The following is a 16,891-nucleotide window of genomic DNA, read 5'->3' as shown; positions in this document are numbered from 1 at the left end:
TCCTAGCACTGATCCTTGCAGTACCCCACAACTCACTGCCTACATTTAGAAAAAGACCCATTTATTCCTACTTATTGTTTCCTGTCTGCCAACTAGTTTTCTATCCATTTCAATACATTACCCCCAGTCCCATGTGCTATAATTTTACATGCTAATCTCCTATGTGCTTCTTTGTTGAAAGCCTTATGAAAATCCAAATAAACCACATCAACTGGCTCCCCCTCATCAATTCTAATTACATCCTCAAGGAATTCCAGAAGATTTGTCAGGCATGATTTCCCTTTCATAAATCCATGCTGACTCTATCTGAAACATATTCTGTTTGAAACGCTGTAACAAATGAAGCAGCTACCACCCGTTGAACAACATTTAAACATGAAAAGAAACAACTATGATTTCCAACTTATCACTGTTTCAGTTTCATGCAGAAGGGCCCTAAGAAGCCTGTCTCTTCATACTGTTGGTGATATGCTTGGAAAGAAATGCAGGCAGTAGGAGATTTTGATGGTAGGTAGCATATATCATTATGAGCAGACAACAAATGGGTGATGACAGAATTTGTAAACAAAAACATTCCAGATGTGCCTTTCATGTGAGGATGCAGGTGAGGTTATGAGGGAGGTCCATTTGAAGGCAGTAATATAAACAGGTTTGTGGACACTTGGACACACTGTGGTGCTGTACTGACACCAGGGTGCACAGTGCGAGTGAGAAGCAAAAAACAAGACACAGCTGAGCAGCGTATTTTTGTAAGCAGTGGTGAATGTGGGTACTTACTTTTAACATGATAAGTTTTATAAGGTTCCTATATTTCTTCCAGCACTGAAATGCCGTCAAGGGACTGGAACAGGAGGGTGGCAAAGCTACAGAAATGGCAGCTTTCCACCACTGTGTTGCAAGCACTTGGCTTAACAGTTTCCAGTCCTGGGCATCAAACTGGCTTGTTTCTTTTGTTTCATTTCCTTACTGGTAAATCTGCTACCATCTGAGCCAAAAGCAACCATACGGACTTACTTCTTGACTCCTTTCCCATAACTGCTGCCTGGTCCTTTAAGTTACTGCACACACTTGAGCCCTAGAGGATTCCATTTGGGAATAGTGTATCAAAATTGAGTTAACTTGACCAACATGTGGCATGGTGGCACAGTGGTTAGCACTGCTGCCTCATCAGGGACACTGGTTTGGTTCCCAGCTTGGGTCACTGCTGATGTGGTCTGCTTGTTCTCCCCGTGTCTGCATGGGTTTCTTTTGGCTGCTCCAGTTTCCTCCCACAGTCTGAAAGTCGTGCTGGTTAGGTGCATTGGGTATGCTAAATTCTTCCTCAGTGTACCTGAACAGGCTCTGGACTATGGTGACTAGGAGACTTTCATAGTAACTTCATTGCGGTGTAATGTAAGCCTACTTGTGACACTAATAATAAACTTTGACAACACCCATTAGGGTCAACAAATGTCCAGGTTGAGTGGACAGAATTTTCAGCCAGCATATCAAGGAGGTCAATGGCTACTAAAAACAGAAAATATTTGGTCCAACAAGTAAGAGAGAAAGAACTAACATTTCAGGGCAATGATCTTTTCTCAGAATTGGAAAGAGTTAGAGATGTAACACCTTTTAAGCAATGTAAAAGACATTGGCAGGGAAAGGAGGGAGGGGATACAAGAACTAAAGGGAAAGTCTGCGATAAGATGGAACGCAGAAGAGATTAAATGATCAAAGTGATGATAGCTCAAGGTCACGGGTCAAAAAACACAAAGATAGCGACAGCAGAATCATTACCAACACATCATCCAAAAGAAATGGGAGCAATGGTTAGGATCTGAACTCAATGCAAAGTGCGTAATCATGGAATCCCTACAGTGCAGGAGGCCATTCATCCCATTACATCTACTTGGACTCTCTGACAGATCATCTTACTCAGGCTCATCCCCTGCCCTATCCCCATGACCCCGCACATTTACCTCGTTAATTGCTCTAACCCACACATCTTCGGATACACTAAGGGGCAATTTAGCAAGGCCAATCCACTTAACCTGCACATCTTTGGACTGTGGGAGGAAACCGGAGCACTCAGAAGAAACCCACGCAGACAAAGGGAAAAACTTGCAAATTCCACACATAGTGAGCCAAGTTGGGAATTGAACCCAGGTCCCTGGTGCTGTGAGGCATCAGTGCTAACCACTGGGCCACCATGCTGTCCCTTCTACACAGGATTCTACCATCTGTGTAGAGTAAAACAAAATCAAGTAATTTCAAACTGTCAGTAATGATTGATTACAGTAATAAATAAAACCGTGGCTGGACACAGTTATTGGGCCTGGTAGCAACATGCGCATTATGAATCAATAGCAGTGGGCCGCACAGTGGTTAGTGCTGCTGCCTCACAGTGCCAGGGAATTGGGTTTGATTCCTGGTTTGGACCATTGTTGGTGTGGAGTCTGCATGTTTCCTCCGGTTTCCTCCTACAGTCTGAAAGACATGCTGGTTAGAAGCTTTGGATATGCTAAATTCTCCCTCAGTGTTGTGGATGTAGTTTATATTGACTTTGGTAAGGCATTTGACAAGTTCCCACATGGCAGACTGGTACAAAAGTAAAACACGGGATTTGGGGTGGGCTGACTAGATGGATAGAGAACTGTCTTGGTTATAGAGACAGAGAGTAGCAGCAGAAGGGTGTCTTTCAGAATGGAGATCTGTAGCCAGTGGTGTTCCACAGGGATCAGTGCTGGGACCTCTGTTGTTTGTAATATATATAAATGATCTGAGGAAAACGTGGGTGGTCTGATTAATAGGTAAGGCACCGCAATGCAATTGAGACTCAACTGCTCTCCAAGGGCAACTAAATAAATACTGACCAACCAGTGACGCCCATGTCCCACAAGTGAATAAAAAAGGTATTCTGGCTTTCATTTTACACAGAGGAAAGCGAAACAACAGTTATTGGTCCATGTAATACAAATTCACTTTTTATTCTTGCAGAATTAAATGTTGAAACAAGTCTAATAGTGTGAAGACTATTACGTCATTTTTAATTGTGTAAAAGACAGCAAGTGTTGCATGCAGCTTACACCAGTATGTACACAATGAAGACGTGTCAGGCATAAAGAATTGCAGGACAGGAAACAGACTTCTACTCAATACAAAAGAGCATTTAAATGGAAGTGAAGTTAGTAGTTCAAATGATAAACCCCATATTTAATTAAAATTCTTGACCATGTAAACTCCTGGCTTGCACAGAACCAGATTAAAACAAAACACTTTTTCTTTGGAACAACAGTCAAAATTGATTGGAGACAGTGGAATATCTATTCTTTTCAAAGAACTTGAAGCAACAGGAGAGTTCATGTTTGAGCTGTGTGGGTTAAATGAATGATTCACACCCATACTGTCTGTAAATAAACAAACAGAACTCAAATATATAATAACAGCATTTGGTTTAGGATTATTGCTATTATCGCTAATATTTTGATGATAATCTCCAGAGTTGTGCTCTGGATGAGAGGGCCAAGACATTTGCACATTTTCGACTTCAGAAAGGTATTCGGAGATATTTATTTATTAAACAGCAAAATGTTTCTTAATTAAGCTGAACACCATAATGCAAATTACAGAATCCTTGACCTCCATCAGGCTGGCTGTTATTCAACCTCAGGATTATAAAAAGTGCTAGAAAGAGCTCTTGCATTAGTTCTTCAATTTGCCAACGAGCATCGAACATCATCTTTTTAGGTTACACAGCTGCTTTTCAGAAGCTTTCATCATCACTCATATCCCAGATCTGAAAATAGAAAAGGAATTTTTACTTTGAATGTTAATGGAAAAATATAACCATTGAGCCTTTGCATTGAGATCCAAAGCCTGAGACAATTGAATGAGGCCCCTCCAGCACATCCTTCCATTAACACATAGTACCCCTGTTCCAGCATCTCTCTTGAATAATATCTATTAGGAATTTGTATTTTACTAGCTTGTCCTGCAGTCAAAGTTTACCTTGAACTATCTCTTCAGATTTACCTTCTCCAGTCCAATTACTACCCTGCATACCTCATTTCTCTTCATGAGTGAAGACTTAGCATTTTTTTGTAATCTTTTCCCACACCCCAATCCTTTGACATGAGCATCAGCTTTTCAACCTTTTCTGCGTCACTTCAAGGCCTCTTGTGGCCAGTGACCAGAACTAAAAAGGATACAGGATGCAAATTGATCAGAGCATTATTTAACTTCAGCAATAACTGCCTCTGAACTTAACTACAACTTTAGCAATGCAGCCCACTATTCCATTTCTTTTTGACTGCAAACCAGTAATGACCAGTCACTTGTGTTGCAGTTCTTCCAACGCGCAATAATTTACATTTCTCTGCACCGAATTTCATAGAATCCCTACAGCACAGAAGGCCATTCAGCCCATCCAGCCTGCACCAACAACAATCCCACCCAGGCCCTATCTCTGTACTCCATGTATTTACACTGTTAATACCCCACCCCCCCAAAAAAAACTAAGGGGCAAGATAGCACAGCCAATCCACCTAATCCACACATCTTTGGACTGTGGAGGAAACTGGATCACCAGAGGAAACCTGCACAGGGAGAATATGTAAACTCCACATGGACAGGCTGGAATCAAACCCGGGTCCCTGGTGCTGTGAGAAAATGGAGCTAACCACTGTGCCACTTACAAGTTTGTCCAGGCCCTTCTGTCATTCTTTGACATTCACGAACCTGCTCCCTCTGTTTAGTCCTACTTGCGAATGTAACAGTTTCAAGTTCTCTAGCACTTAATACCAAATGAGACACTATTTTCTCTTGTTTGGTAAATGGATTAAGAGAGAGAATTTTACAGCACTTATTATTGGCACAAAACCAACATTTTTTTTGCAAAAATATCAAGTGAACACAAACAACAGGACACAAAGGTCTGAAAGACTGGAATCAGACTTAATTGACAACCGTGAGATCAGTCAAATAACGTTCAAAACAGGAAATAAATTAGCTTGCAAATAATTCAAGACAAACAAATCATTCACAGTCTGCTTTCCTGTCAAAAATCAAAAATAGTGAGTAATCTACAGCCGTTTTCAAATAGAGGAATATACAACAAGCATCATTCCATCTCAAACAGGGAAGAAAAATTCAAATAAGGGATTAATGAAAGGTGTTTTCTGCCCCTGATGGGGACAGGATGTTCAAATGTGATGCATCCTCATGGTAAGCTGTTGTCATTGCATAACATTATGTGAATGTTCACTGAACCGTTAGAGCATAGAGGAAGGCCATTCGGCCCATTCTACTTGAACGAACTCTCCAAATGAACAATTCATTTGGTGCCATTGTCCTGCCTTCTCCCCATAACCCAGCACATTCTTCCATTCAGGTAACAATATAATTCCGTGTTAAATGCTTTGAGTGAACCTGCCTCTCAGGCCTTAATCACTCGCTATATGAAAGTTTTTCTCATGTCGTTTCTGCTTCTTTTGCTAACAGTCCCCTTGAGGTGATGACAGCGATATTGTTGCTGGACTAGTAATCCAGAGATCCAATGCTCTGACCTAGGTTCAAAAAATCTGCAATCGAAAGCTGAATGACAATCGTGAAACATTTGCTGAACCCATCTGGTTCTTTAGGGAAGGAAATCTGCCACCCTTTCTGGTCTGGCCTACATGTGACTGTAGAGCCAAAGCAACGTGGTTGACTTTTAAATGCTCTCTGAAATGGCCTAGCAAGCCGCTTAATTTGACGGCAATAAATGCCAGTGACAGTCACATCCCCTGAAGTGAAAAGAAATACATTAAATTTGTGCCCTCCTATTCTTGATCCTTTCAGGAATGGGAAGTTTCTTCCTATCTACTCTGTCTAGGGTTCTCATGAGGGTTTGAAGACTTCTGTCAAGTCTCCCCTTGGCCCTCTTCTTTCCAAGGAAAACACTGCCAATCTTTCCAATCTGTCTTCATAACTGAAGTACTTCATCCCTGGAACCGTTCTCGTGAATCTTTTGTGTACTTTCCCCAGTGTCTTTGCATCCTTCCTAAAGTGCGGCACCTAAAACCTGATGCAATACTCTGGCTGAGACCAAACTAGTATCTTGTACAAGTTCAACATAACCTCCTTGCAATCTATGCTCCTTTTGATAAAGCCTTTGATACTGTGTGCTTTATTAAATGCACTCAACGTATCCTGTCACCTTCAATGACCCCATGTTCCTCTTCTCCTTCATCCACTTTAGAGTTGTGCTCTACATTTTATATTAGCCCTGAGCATTCTTCCTACCAAAATGAATCAATTCATAGAATCCCTATGGTACAGAAGGAGGCCATTCAGCATATTGAGTCTGTACCGACCACATCCCACCCAGGCCCTATTCCCATAATCCCACACACTTAAGTTGTTAATCCCCCTAACACTAGTGTCAATTTAGCAAGGCCAATGCACCTAACCCGCACATCTTTGGACTGTGGGAGGAAACCCACGCAGACACTGGGAGAATGTGCAAACTCCAGTGTGTCCCGTGGCCAGAATTGAACCTGGGTTCCTGGCGCTGAGAGGCAGCAATGCTAACCACTGTGCCACCGTGCTGCCCACTCATCTGTATTAAATTTCATTTAGCACCTAACTGCCTATTCCACCTCTGAAGGAAATATATGAATAAATGGGTAGAATTCACATACACTTAGGAAATTATACTTTAGAATTGAGAAAGTGAAGACATATTTAAGTATTGCCAGTTTCACCCAGAAGGCCTCAAGTTTATACATGGCCTGCACTTGCTGACAGCTTTGGTTTTAACAGGTGTTAAACAAACCTCATCTGTGCCATGCACACTTTCTAGTTCTCTTCATACTAAGCAAAGATAAACAAAAGCTTTAAAACCATTTTCAAAGGAACTCAAAGCTTTTATGGTGGTATTATCTGTCCTTATTTACACAAGAGTCATTCTTAAGTCTTACCGCAGCAAATTAGACAAACAGGTTTTTAAAAATCTATTCTATAAAATCCCTTCAAAGAGACAATTGGAATGGGGCATATTATAGAACATGGTGACCATATACAGACTCTCAGCCAATTTTAGCAACTAAATAATAGTGAATAATGAGGATGCATCTAAGGGGAAGAGTTAATTAAAGGGGTAAAACACATTGCTGCTAAAGAATGATATAATCTGGATTAGAAAGGTACAACTGATCTAGTTTCCTTTCGGAACAGCAGAGACAGTATAAAGGGTGCTGGGAGAACCCCTTCACTGTTGCCGTAGTTGTTGAGGAGTTGTATATTGCAAAGTGGATAGCTTTTCAGATCAACTACCCCAACAACTGATTCTCTCGGGATTTAGTTGAAGTGTTACTTTGAATATTGACAGGCATTCTTCAATTGATATTAACTCTGACATTGTATTCTTAAAGTTTTATTGGATTCAGTATTAGAACTATTTTTTAAAATCACTTTATAGTCATTACTGTTGCAATGTACTTATCCTTTTTAAAGTGTACTGCATGCTAAATAGCTCTGTAATAGACTTGTAAACAAATTGGTGAAGTATAATGTCTCCTGTAATCTTCGGCACACTGTATAAGAACCCACCTCTCTGGTATTTTCCAGAAGTAGGAATATACAATTTTTGAAGACGGGCCCAAAGACCCTTATAATATCTAGGTAGCTATAACTGGACCAACAAACTATTTCATCGACTATCTGGAAAAAGGTAAGATCTCTTAACAGTCGCTTTGCTTGGGGGAGATGTGGTTTGCTTTCTCAGACCCAAAATAAGTGTCTGTGCAAAGTTACTGTCTTGAACTCAGGTGAGGGTGTTTGTTGAGAGAATGCTCCCACTGTAAGACAGTCTATATGTGGGGCTCAAGTTATAATCCACTCCACATCAACCTATGCCCTTTTGACGTTCCATGTTATTCTCCTGAGTTTATTACTCTTCCAAAAACTCCAGCAAGTTAGTTAAAATACGATTTTCCCTTTCGGAATCCATGCTGACTTTTCTTGACTAATTTACATTTGTCAATGTGACTGTTAATTTTGCAGCGTGTACCTACACTACATGGACTGCAGCGGCTCACAACCACTTCTGAGGGCAATTAAAGATGAGCAAAAAAAAGGCCTGGCTAGTGACACTCATACATTTTAAAGACCTTTGTGTGGCCAAATTCCCCTTCAACTCGATTTCCAAGTTTGCTGATGATGCCACTGTAGTGGGTTGGACCTCAAACAATGACAAGACAGAGTTCAGGAATTAGATAGAGAATCTGGTGAAACGGTGTGACAACAATAATCTCTCCCTCAACATCAACAAAACGAAAGAGATTGTCATCGACTTCAGGAGGCGTAGTGGAGAACATGCCCCTGTCTACATCAATGGGGATGGAGTAGAAATGGTCAAGAACTTCAAGTTTTTAGGTGTCCAGATCACCAACAGCCTATCTTGGTCCCTCCATGCCAACACTATACTTAAGAAAGCCACCAATGCCTCTCAGAAGATCAAGGAAATTTGACATGTCAGCTATAACTCTCACCAACTTTCACAGATGCACCATACAAAAGAATTATTTCTGGTTGTATCACAGCTTAGCACGGCTCCTGCTCTGTCCAAGACTGCAAGAAACTCCAAAGGATCATGAATGAAGCCCAGTCCATCACGCAAACTAACCTTCCATCCATTGACTCTGTCTACACCTCCCGCTGCCTCAGAAAAGCAGCCAGCATAATAAAGGACCCCATGCACCCCAGACATTCTCTCTTCCACCTTCTTTCGTCGAGAAAAAGATACAAAAGTTTGAGGTCACAGATCAACTGACTCAAGAACAGCTTCTTCGCTGCTGCCATCAGACTTTTGAATGGGTCTACCTCGCACTAAGTTGATCTTTCTCTACACCTTAGCTATGACTGTACCACTACATTCTGCACTCTCTCCTTTCCTTCTCAAGGATGGTATGCCTTGTTTGTATTGCGAGCAAGAAACAATACTTTTCACTGTATACTAATACATGTGACAATAATAAATCTATGACTAAAATCATGCCCCAAGAAAGTATTTTTAAAAATATGAGAGATGGTGATAATGTGGCTGGATATAATCCAGAGGCCCCACGCTAATGCGGGTCAGAAGTTCAATTCCCACAACACATGGAGGATTTTGAATTCAATTAATAAATCTGGAATACAAAGCTACTCTCAGTAAGGTAACCACAAAACTATCGATTGTTGTAAAAATCCATCTGGTTCACTAATGCCTTTTAGGAACGGAACTCTGCCGTCCTTACCTGGTCTGGCCTCCATGTGACTCCAGGGCCACAGCAATGTGGTTGACTCTTATCTGCTCTCTGAAATGGCCTCACAAGCCACTCAGTTCAAAGGCAAATAAGGGTGGGCAACAAATGGTGGCGTTGCCAGCGAAATCCAGGATACGTTCATAGGAGAGTTGGTCTGTTTACGAGAACTGTCTTTTTTGCTTAGAAACAGGATGTGAGTGTTAGGCGAAAGTCTGAATCATTAAATTCAAAGGTGACATAGTTCTTCGCGTTAGTTTGCACTGGTGGGGTTAACAAAAACAGCAGCAGTTTGTGCTTTTCAAATAAAATCAATCCATCTGTTTTTCAGAAACCAAAAGAATCACTACCCTGCACAGAGGCCATTTAGTCCATCGAGTCTGAAAGAACATCCCATCCAGGCTCTCCCCTCTATGCTATTCCTGTAACCTCGCACATTGTACTATGGCTAAATGGCCTAACCTGCACATCTTTGGACACTAAGAGGCAATTTAGCATGGCCATTCCATCTAACCTACATATCTTTGGACTGCCAGTGTTTTTTTTCTCTCGTGATCACTCAATATTTAACCTGAAATAACAACATATCCAAACAAAGTATTGGTAGTGGAGGATGGAGATTTTGGAATTTAAAATCACAAGCAGACTTAATTAAATGTAGCTTGTGTGCTGTGTATGGGTGCAGGCTGCGCACTAATACAACGGCTGTCAGTAACAGATTACTGGAAATATTCTGAGTTCTTACTGAGACCAAAGTGACTAGCAAGATAACAAAAACCTTTAAAATCTGAAGTTACCGAGAATCTACTCAACAACATTTTTCCAGTCTTCAGTTTTTTGTTTCAGTTCATTTGTTAATGTCAGAAGTAGGCGTACATTAACATTGCAATGAAGTTACTGTGAAAATCCCCTAGTCACCACACTGTGGCGTCTGTTCGGATACTCTGAGGGAGAATTTAGCACCTAACCAGCACGACTTTCGGACTGAGGGAGGAAACTGGAGCACATGGAGGAAACCCAATCAGACACTGGGACTGAAAGGGAAATGAACTGTGACAAATTTCTAATAAAATGGTGGCCTTATATTTGGCACTGAGCAAAAAGCAGTTATCACCAAAGGCGTGGAACATTCTGTGGTTGTTCCAGACAAACCTTTCAAGCAACATCAACAATCTGTGGTTATTTTACATTTTTAAAACCTGCAAATGTTATGAAGATGAGCCTGACAGCAAGCTCTTTAGAAGATAAACGGTTGTTGGATGAAGGATAGACTAAGGCTCAACAGACGCAGGTGGCATCAAAGCAGCTTAGACTTAAGGAAGAGAATTAACTCTTTTGTTCAAGAACGCACCTGGGGACACACACTTTGTTTTGCTGCAGGTAATGACAGGCGGGAGTTCAATGAGATTTGTAAATGCAGGAACATTGCTACCGATAATGAAGACATGACCCATACGCACAACTCAGAATAGTAGCACACAGCTGTCACTAGCTTTGAAGATACTAAGACTTTGTTTGGATATGTTGTTATTTCAGGTTAAATATTGAGTGATCACAGAGAAAAAAAACACTGGCAGTCCAAAGATGTGTAGGATAGGTGGAATGGCCATGCTAAATTGCCTCTTAGTGTCCGAAGATGTGCAGGTTAGGCCATTTAGGTGCAATAAAGTAGCCACTGAACTGAGGGCAAAGGAATTAAAAGGGACAATCCAAGTAGAGACAGAGAGTGTGATGGTCACCGAGGTGACTTTTGCATCAACTAATTCACTAATGTCACTGATGCCCTTTAGGGAAGGAAATCTGCCATCCTTACCTGGTCTGGTCTTCATGTGACTCCAGAGCCACAGCAATGTGGCTGAATTTCAATTGCCCTCCGAGGGCAACCAGGATGGGCAATAAATGCTGGCCAATCATCTACACCATGTCTCATGAATGAATGTTAAAAAATAGCAAGGATTTGGGGGTTAGAAAATGAACTCAGGGTGATATACGGTGTTGAGGTTGTGAACAATCTACATCACTCAGACTACTGCTGGAAAAGTAGAGGTGGCAAAAGACTTCACTGGAGCATTCTGGGAGAAGTCGGCGCAACAACATCGACTGACATGTGGAAAGCAGAAGATCTGATGTCAATGAACAGTTTTATAAATAGGGAAAGGCTCTGGATATCTGAAGCACAAAGGGACTTGGGAATCCTGGTTCAAGACTCTCTTAAGGTCAACATGCAGGTTCATTTGGCATTTAGGAAGGCAAGTTCAACGTTAGCATTCATTTCTAGAGGACTAGAATACAAAAGCAGGGATGTACTGCTGAGGCTGTATAAAGGTCTGATCAGAAACCATTTGGAATATTGTGAGCTGTTTTGGACCCCATGCCTGATAGGGATGTGCTGGCCCCATACCTGGAGGGTGTCATTGGGTGCCATGATGGCACAGTGGTTAGCACTGCTGCCTCACACCAGGGACCCAGGTTCAATTCCTGGCTTGGATCACTGTCTGTGTGGAGTTTGCACATTCTCTCCATGTTTGCATGGATTTCCTCCGGGTGCTCTGATTACCTCCCACAGTCTGAAAGACATGCTGGTTAGGTGCACTGATTCAAACAGGTGCCGGAGTGTGGTGACTAGGGGAATTTCACAGTAACTTAATTGCAGTGTTAACATAAGCCTTACTTGTGACTAATAAATAAACTACTTTCAAGAGGTTCATAAGAATGATCCTAGGAATGGCGGGTTTGTCAGATGAGGAGCAGTTGAGAGCCTTGGTCTATACTCGATGGAATTTAAAAAGTGAGGGGGGGATCTAATTGAAATTTACAGAATACTGGGAGGCCTAGATAGAGTGGACATGCAGAGGATGTTTTCAGTAGTGGGAGAGACTAGAAGTTGAGTGTCTTTAAGACAGAGATAGATAGGTTCTTGATCAATAAGGGGATCAAGGATTATGGGAGAAAGCAGGAGAATGGTATGAGAATCATATCAGCCACAGTTGAATGGCAGAGCAGACTCGATGGGCCGAGTGGCCTAATTCTGCTCCTATATCTTATGGAAAGGTGAATAGAGTTGGTGGTGAGGATTGAAGGCAATGGCTTCTGTCTTCTCAGTATTCAGTTCAAGGAAATTATTATTCATAAAACTGGATGTTAGACAAACAGTCCAACAGCACAGAAGGCAATGAAAAGGGTGGACAAGTAAATTTCGGAGTCGTCAGCATACGTGTGAAAGCTGACCCCATGAAAATATTGCCAAAGATTGGATGTAAAGAAGGAAGAGAATTGAAGTCAAGAGTGGAGGAAGTTATTTTGGAGTTAAGCATTTGAGTGTGAGAAGAGATGCCAGTATTCAAAACTCACTGGCTATGCCCAAGTAAATACGAAAGCAAACAAGGATTGTCACATGGAGCTGAAACTGGATCAGTGACATGGATGGTGCCATTGATGTGTTGAACAGTCAAAGATGAAGAGGAGGAATATGCAGCAAGATCACAGTTACAGAGAAGTATGCCGTTAATGACTTTGGCTAGGACTATTTTAGTGCCATGTGAGAAGCAAAAGTTTGATTGGTATTATTTAAACAGGAAAACATGAGAGAGATGGATATGGGTCTGGAAAGCTACACATCCAAGGATCATGGAGGAAAGGGACGTTGGAGATGATGCTGTCATTAGTGGAAACAGTGGAGCCAAGGGTGGGTTGATTTGAGGATAGTGGTCTGGAAGGCAGAGAGGCAGTTCCAGGGAGAAGTCATTTACAATACTAGCTAAAATTGAGGTCAGTAAAATTGGGTGGCTGGAAGGTTAATGAACATCGGGTCAAAGTGGCAAGAGATACACGTCATGATGAGAAGTTTTAGAACGGAGTTGAGGAGGAACTTCTTCACTCAAAGGGTGGTGAATCTCTGGAATTCTCTGCCCGTTGAAGTGGTGGAGGCTACCTCGCTAAATATTTTTAAGATGGGGGTTGATGGGTTTTTGATAAGAGAGGGGATTAAGGGTTATGGGGAGAGGGCGGGAATGTGGAACTGAGCCACGACAGATCAGCCATGATCTTATTGAATGGCGGGGCAGGCTCGAGGGGCTAGATGGCCTACTCCTGCTCCTATTTCTTATGTTCTTATGTTAAGTTTGAGAGACAGAGAGGGGATGGAGGGAAAATTTGGAATAAGGCAAGGGTTCCATGTTAGGATAAGGTGTGGCTTGTTTTAATGGGGCAAGGTTAAACAGCAAATAAGATGATGAATCTATGGTCTCTCTGTTGGAGACAAAAGTCAAAATGTAAAGTGGTCCAAAGCACTGTACGTACTGGGTAAGAGAGGCACTGACAATCAGTTTTAGGACTCAATAGATATTGGAGGGTTACCATTTGATCGGAACAAAATTGCCAATGAAAATGTTGATTACTAAATATGCTCATTTTGGATAAACTTTAGAATAGGCAAGAAATTGGCTGAAGGGTAGGAATCACGGAGTTAAATCGGAGTTGGCAGAAATTATGGGGTGGCTATTGAGTGGGAAACATCGGGGTCATTGTAACTATTGTGTCTAAATCGCATAAATGATTCGGATTGAAAAATTCAGAAACTCAAGGCAAAGTGGTTAAATTTGTAAATGATAGCAAATTGGGAGATTAAGTGAAACAAAAGAGGAAGTTCAGAAATTACAAAATGAGATGGGAAATTAAATAAGCGCATAGAACAATGGCAGATGGAATTTTAATAAAATTGCAAAGTACTGAACATACGAAGAAACTATAGACAAGACACAAAACGCCATGAAGGGTAAAGTGAAAAGAAACTCTCAATATTGATCATCGATCCAATCAATGCAGAGCAGCAATCAACAAAACTAATGGAGGTTGATGGTTAAAACTGATGAATATATCAGAGGAGGTAACAAATACATTGTGGTGTTCTGGTCAAATTGTACCTCAAATACTGCATCCAGTTTTGACTGCCAACAATCAGGAGAGATATTCAAGCTCTTGGAGTCAATGCAAAGAGGAACCAAGAGGCTGATCTCTAATATCAGGTAGATTGGATTAAGAGCAAAAACTCAAGAAGTTTGGCAAGTTTCAGCCTAGTAAGGAGGCACCTGATCAAATGTCCCTCAGGGCATTTCAAAATAAAGCCAGGATATTACTTTTAATTAATTTGCAGGTAGAACAAAAAGACACCCATTCAATTTAGTAAAGGTACTTTTATGGCTGATGTCTGAGATTTCTTCACCAGTGTCTAATATATTTCCAGGTAAAATAGTGAAGATTGAAGCCTTGGAATTATGAGGTAATTAATAGCTAAATTAAGCTGGCCTGAATGACCTTCCTCATCTGTGATCATCCTGTAAACTGGTGAAAAACAGGATGTATTATATGTATCCCAAATACACTACCTCATGACTGACCACTCCAGACCATATGCTTCTCAACATATTTATGATAATTCCATCTACTTCCCAACCAAAGGGCAATAAAAACAAAGACAACATGATGTGTAGGAAGATCAACAGATACCATGGCTGGAGTACTTGCCAATGAAATCTGATTTTAAATTTATTAAGTTTAAGTTTATTTATTAGTATCGCAAGTAGGCTTACATTAACACTGCAATGAAGTTACTGTGAAAATCCCTGAGTTGCCACACTCTGGCGCTTATTCAGGTACACTGAGGGAGAATTTAGCACAGCTAATCCACCTAACCAGCAGGTCTTTTGGACTGTGGAAGGAAACCGGAGCACCCGGAAGGAATCCAAGCTGACACGGGGAGAAAAGCAAATTACTGCAGGTGCTGGAAACTGAAATCAAAAGAGAAAATGCTGGAAAATCTCAGCAGATCTGGCAGCATCTGTAAGGCTTTAACAAAGGATCATTTAGACTTGAAACATTAGCTCTTTTCTCTCTTTACAGATGCTGCCAGATCTGTTGAGGTTTTCCAGCACGGGGAGAACGTGCAGACTCCGCACAGACAGTGACCCAAGTCGGAAATTGAACCCAGGTCCCTGGCGCTGTGAGACAGCACTGCTAACCGCTGTGCCAGTGTGCCACCAATGGTTGTGTAGGATAGAGAATAGCAATAGATTAAAGCTGCCATGTGGAACAGCATTTCATGAAAATAGATGAAAATTTAATTTTGGCACCAATCTAAGGTCCGAGTTGCAGAGGCTATTCAAATCATTTTGAAACCTGTTTTTTCATCCACATTCAAAATACCCAAAACAATCAATGCATAGCCATCTACTTAAATAAGTTACAGCCCGATTCTTCACATTTCCCTATCATATTTGGGACTGGGGTCAGATGCATAATGGCTGCAACGCTAATCTGGAGCATCTTGCCCACTCAGCCTCTTCAGATAGAAATGACTCATAGAATAGGAGACATGGAATCTCTACAGTGCAGGAGGCGGCCATTTGGCGCAGCTAGTCTGCACCAACTCTCTGGCAGAGTATCCTATATAGGTCCCATCCCCGTAACTCCACATATTTACCCCGCTAATTCCCCCAATCTATACCCCAACGGACAATTTGGCAAGGCCAATCAACCCTAACCTTCACATCTTTGGACTGTGTGATGAAACTGGAGCACCTGGAAGAAACCCAGATGGGGAGAATGTGCAGACTCCGCACAGTCACCCAAGGCCGGAATTGAACCCAAGTTTCTGGTGCTGCAAGGCAGCAGTGCTAACCACTGTACCAACCCTCAATCAACACCAAACTCAGAGACCCACTCCAGCTGCAAAGTACTGCAGAAATCACCCTGTAGAGAACAGGAAACATGGAATCCCGTCAACCTATAAAGTACAGGGTCAACCAACTCACTCTTTATTTTGTTTTAAAAGGCTTTTTTTTCTCTCATCCACCATTTCTCTTTCCTGTTCAATTAAAATTAATAGCATATTTTATGGCTGGAATGAGATTCCCTGATTTTCTCCCTCCCTACTAGTGCAGTTTGGCACAGCAAAGGACTTTGCAGCAAGGATAAAAATGTAAATATTCAGTACAATTGTGCAAATAATTGTAGGTGATAAAATTACAACACCCCTACATTAGAGAGGAATCAATCTCACTATTTGGAAGATGGTACAGATACTTCTATTATTATTGGCTGCATGTTTCTATTTCTCTGTCCTATAATTAGAGAATCCTGAGATAAATGTGTTCTATGAGCAGTATTTTCTGTACAAGGTCTAAAAGTTGGGATTACTGAAAGCTGTTTGGACTTGCCTCAGTAGAATGACAGTGTTTATAAATCTGAGTTGGATGATCTTCAATGCAGCCATTATGCAGACCTTCTGAAAATAAATAATAATGTAATGTGGCTGTCTGATTATAGAGCACTTTAATGTTTTGGAATGATGTGATATTTAAGTACGAGGAAAGATGTGTGTTACTGCATCTCAGTTGCACTGAAGTATTTAAGTCTAACAATAGAAATTGACACCCTTTGATGCTAAGAACGCGGATTGTGGGAGTGAAGTTGGATCTGGGAAGGTAGCACAAAATGGCCAACCAGGTCCTCACTTCAGCAGAAACGTAACAAAAACAGAAAATACCAGAGAAACTCAGCAGGTCTGACAGTATCCGTGGAGAGAGAATAGAGCCAACATTTTGAATCTGGCAGACTAAAATCACCACCTC

The 16,891-nt window shown here is 41.4% G+C and overlaps 1 protein-coding gene across 1 annotated transcript in view; it reads right to left on the bottom strand.

Annotated features, from left to right (window-relative positions):
- Nucleotides 1–2,934: 2,934 nt before the first annotated feature.
- Nucleotides 2,935–16,891, bottom strand: part of atg7 (ATG7 autophagy related 7 homolog (S. cerevisiae)) — a 142,397-nt gene continuing 128,440 nt past the window's right edge. The window contains exon 18 of the mRNA XM_080181948.1: nucleotides 2,935–3,775. Within this exon, the coding sequence (XP_080038074.1) occupies nucleotides 3,743–3,775 (33 nt within the window). The 3' untranslated portion in view covers nucleotides 2,935–3,742. The remainder of the gene's footprint in view (nucleotides 3,776–16,891) is intronic.

This window comes from Carcharhinus amblyrhynchos, chromosome 3 (assembly GCF_965287045.1).
Source record: "Carcharhinus amblyrhynchos chromosome 3, sCarAmb.v2.hapA, whole genome shotgun sequence".
NCBI lineage: Eukaryota > Metazoa > Chordata > Chondrichthyes > Carcharhiniformes > Carcharhinidae > Carcharhinus > Carcharhinus amblyrhynchos.
The sequence above is the reverse complement of the archived record's forward strand: the minus strand, read 5'-3'. Positions and strand labels throughout refer to the sequence as shown.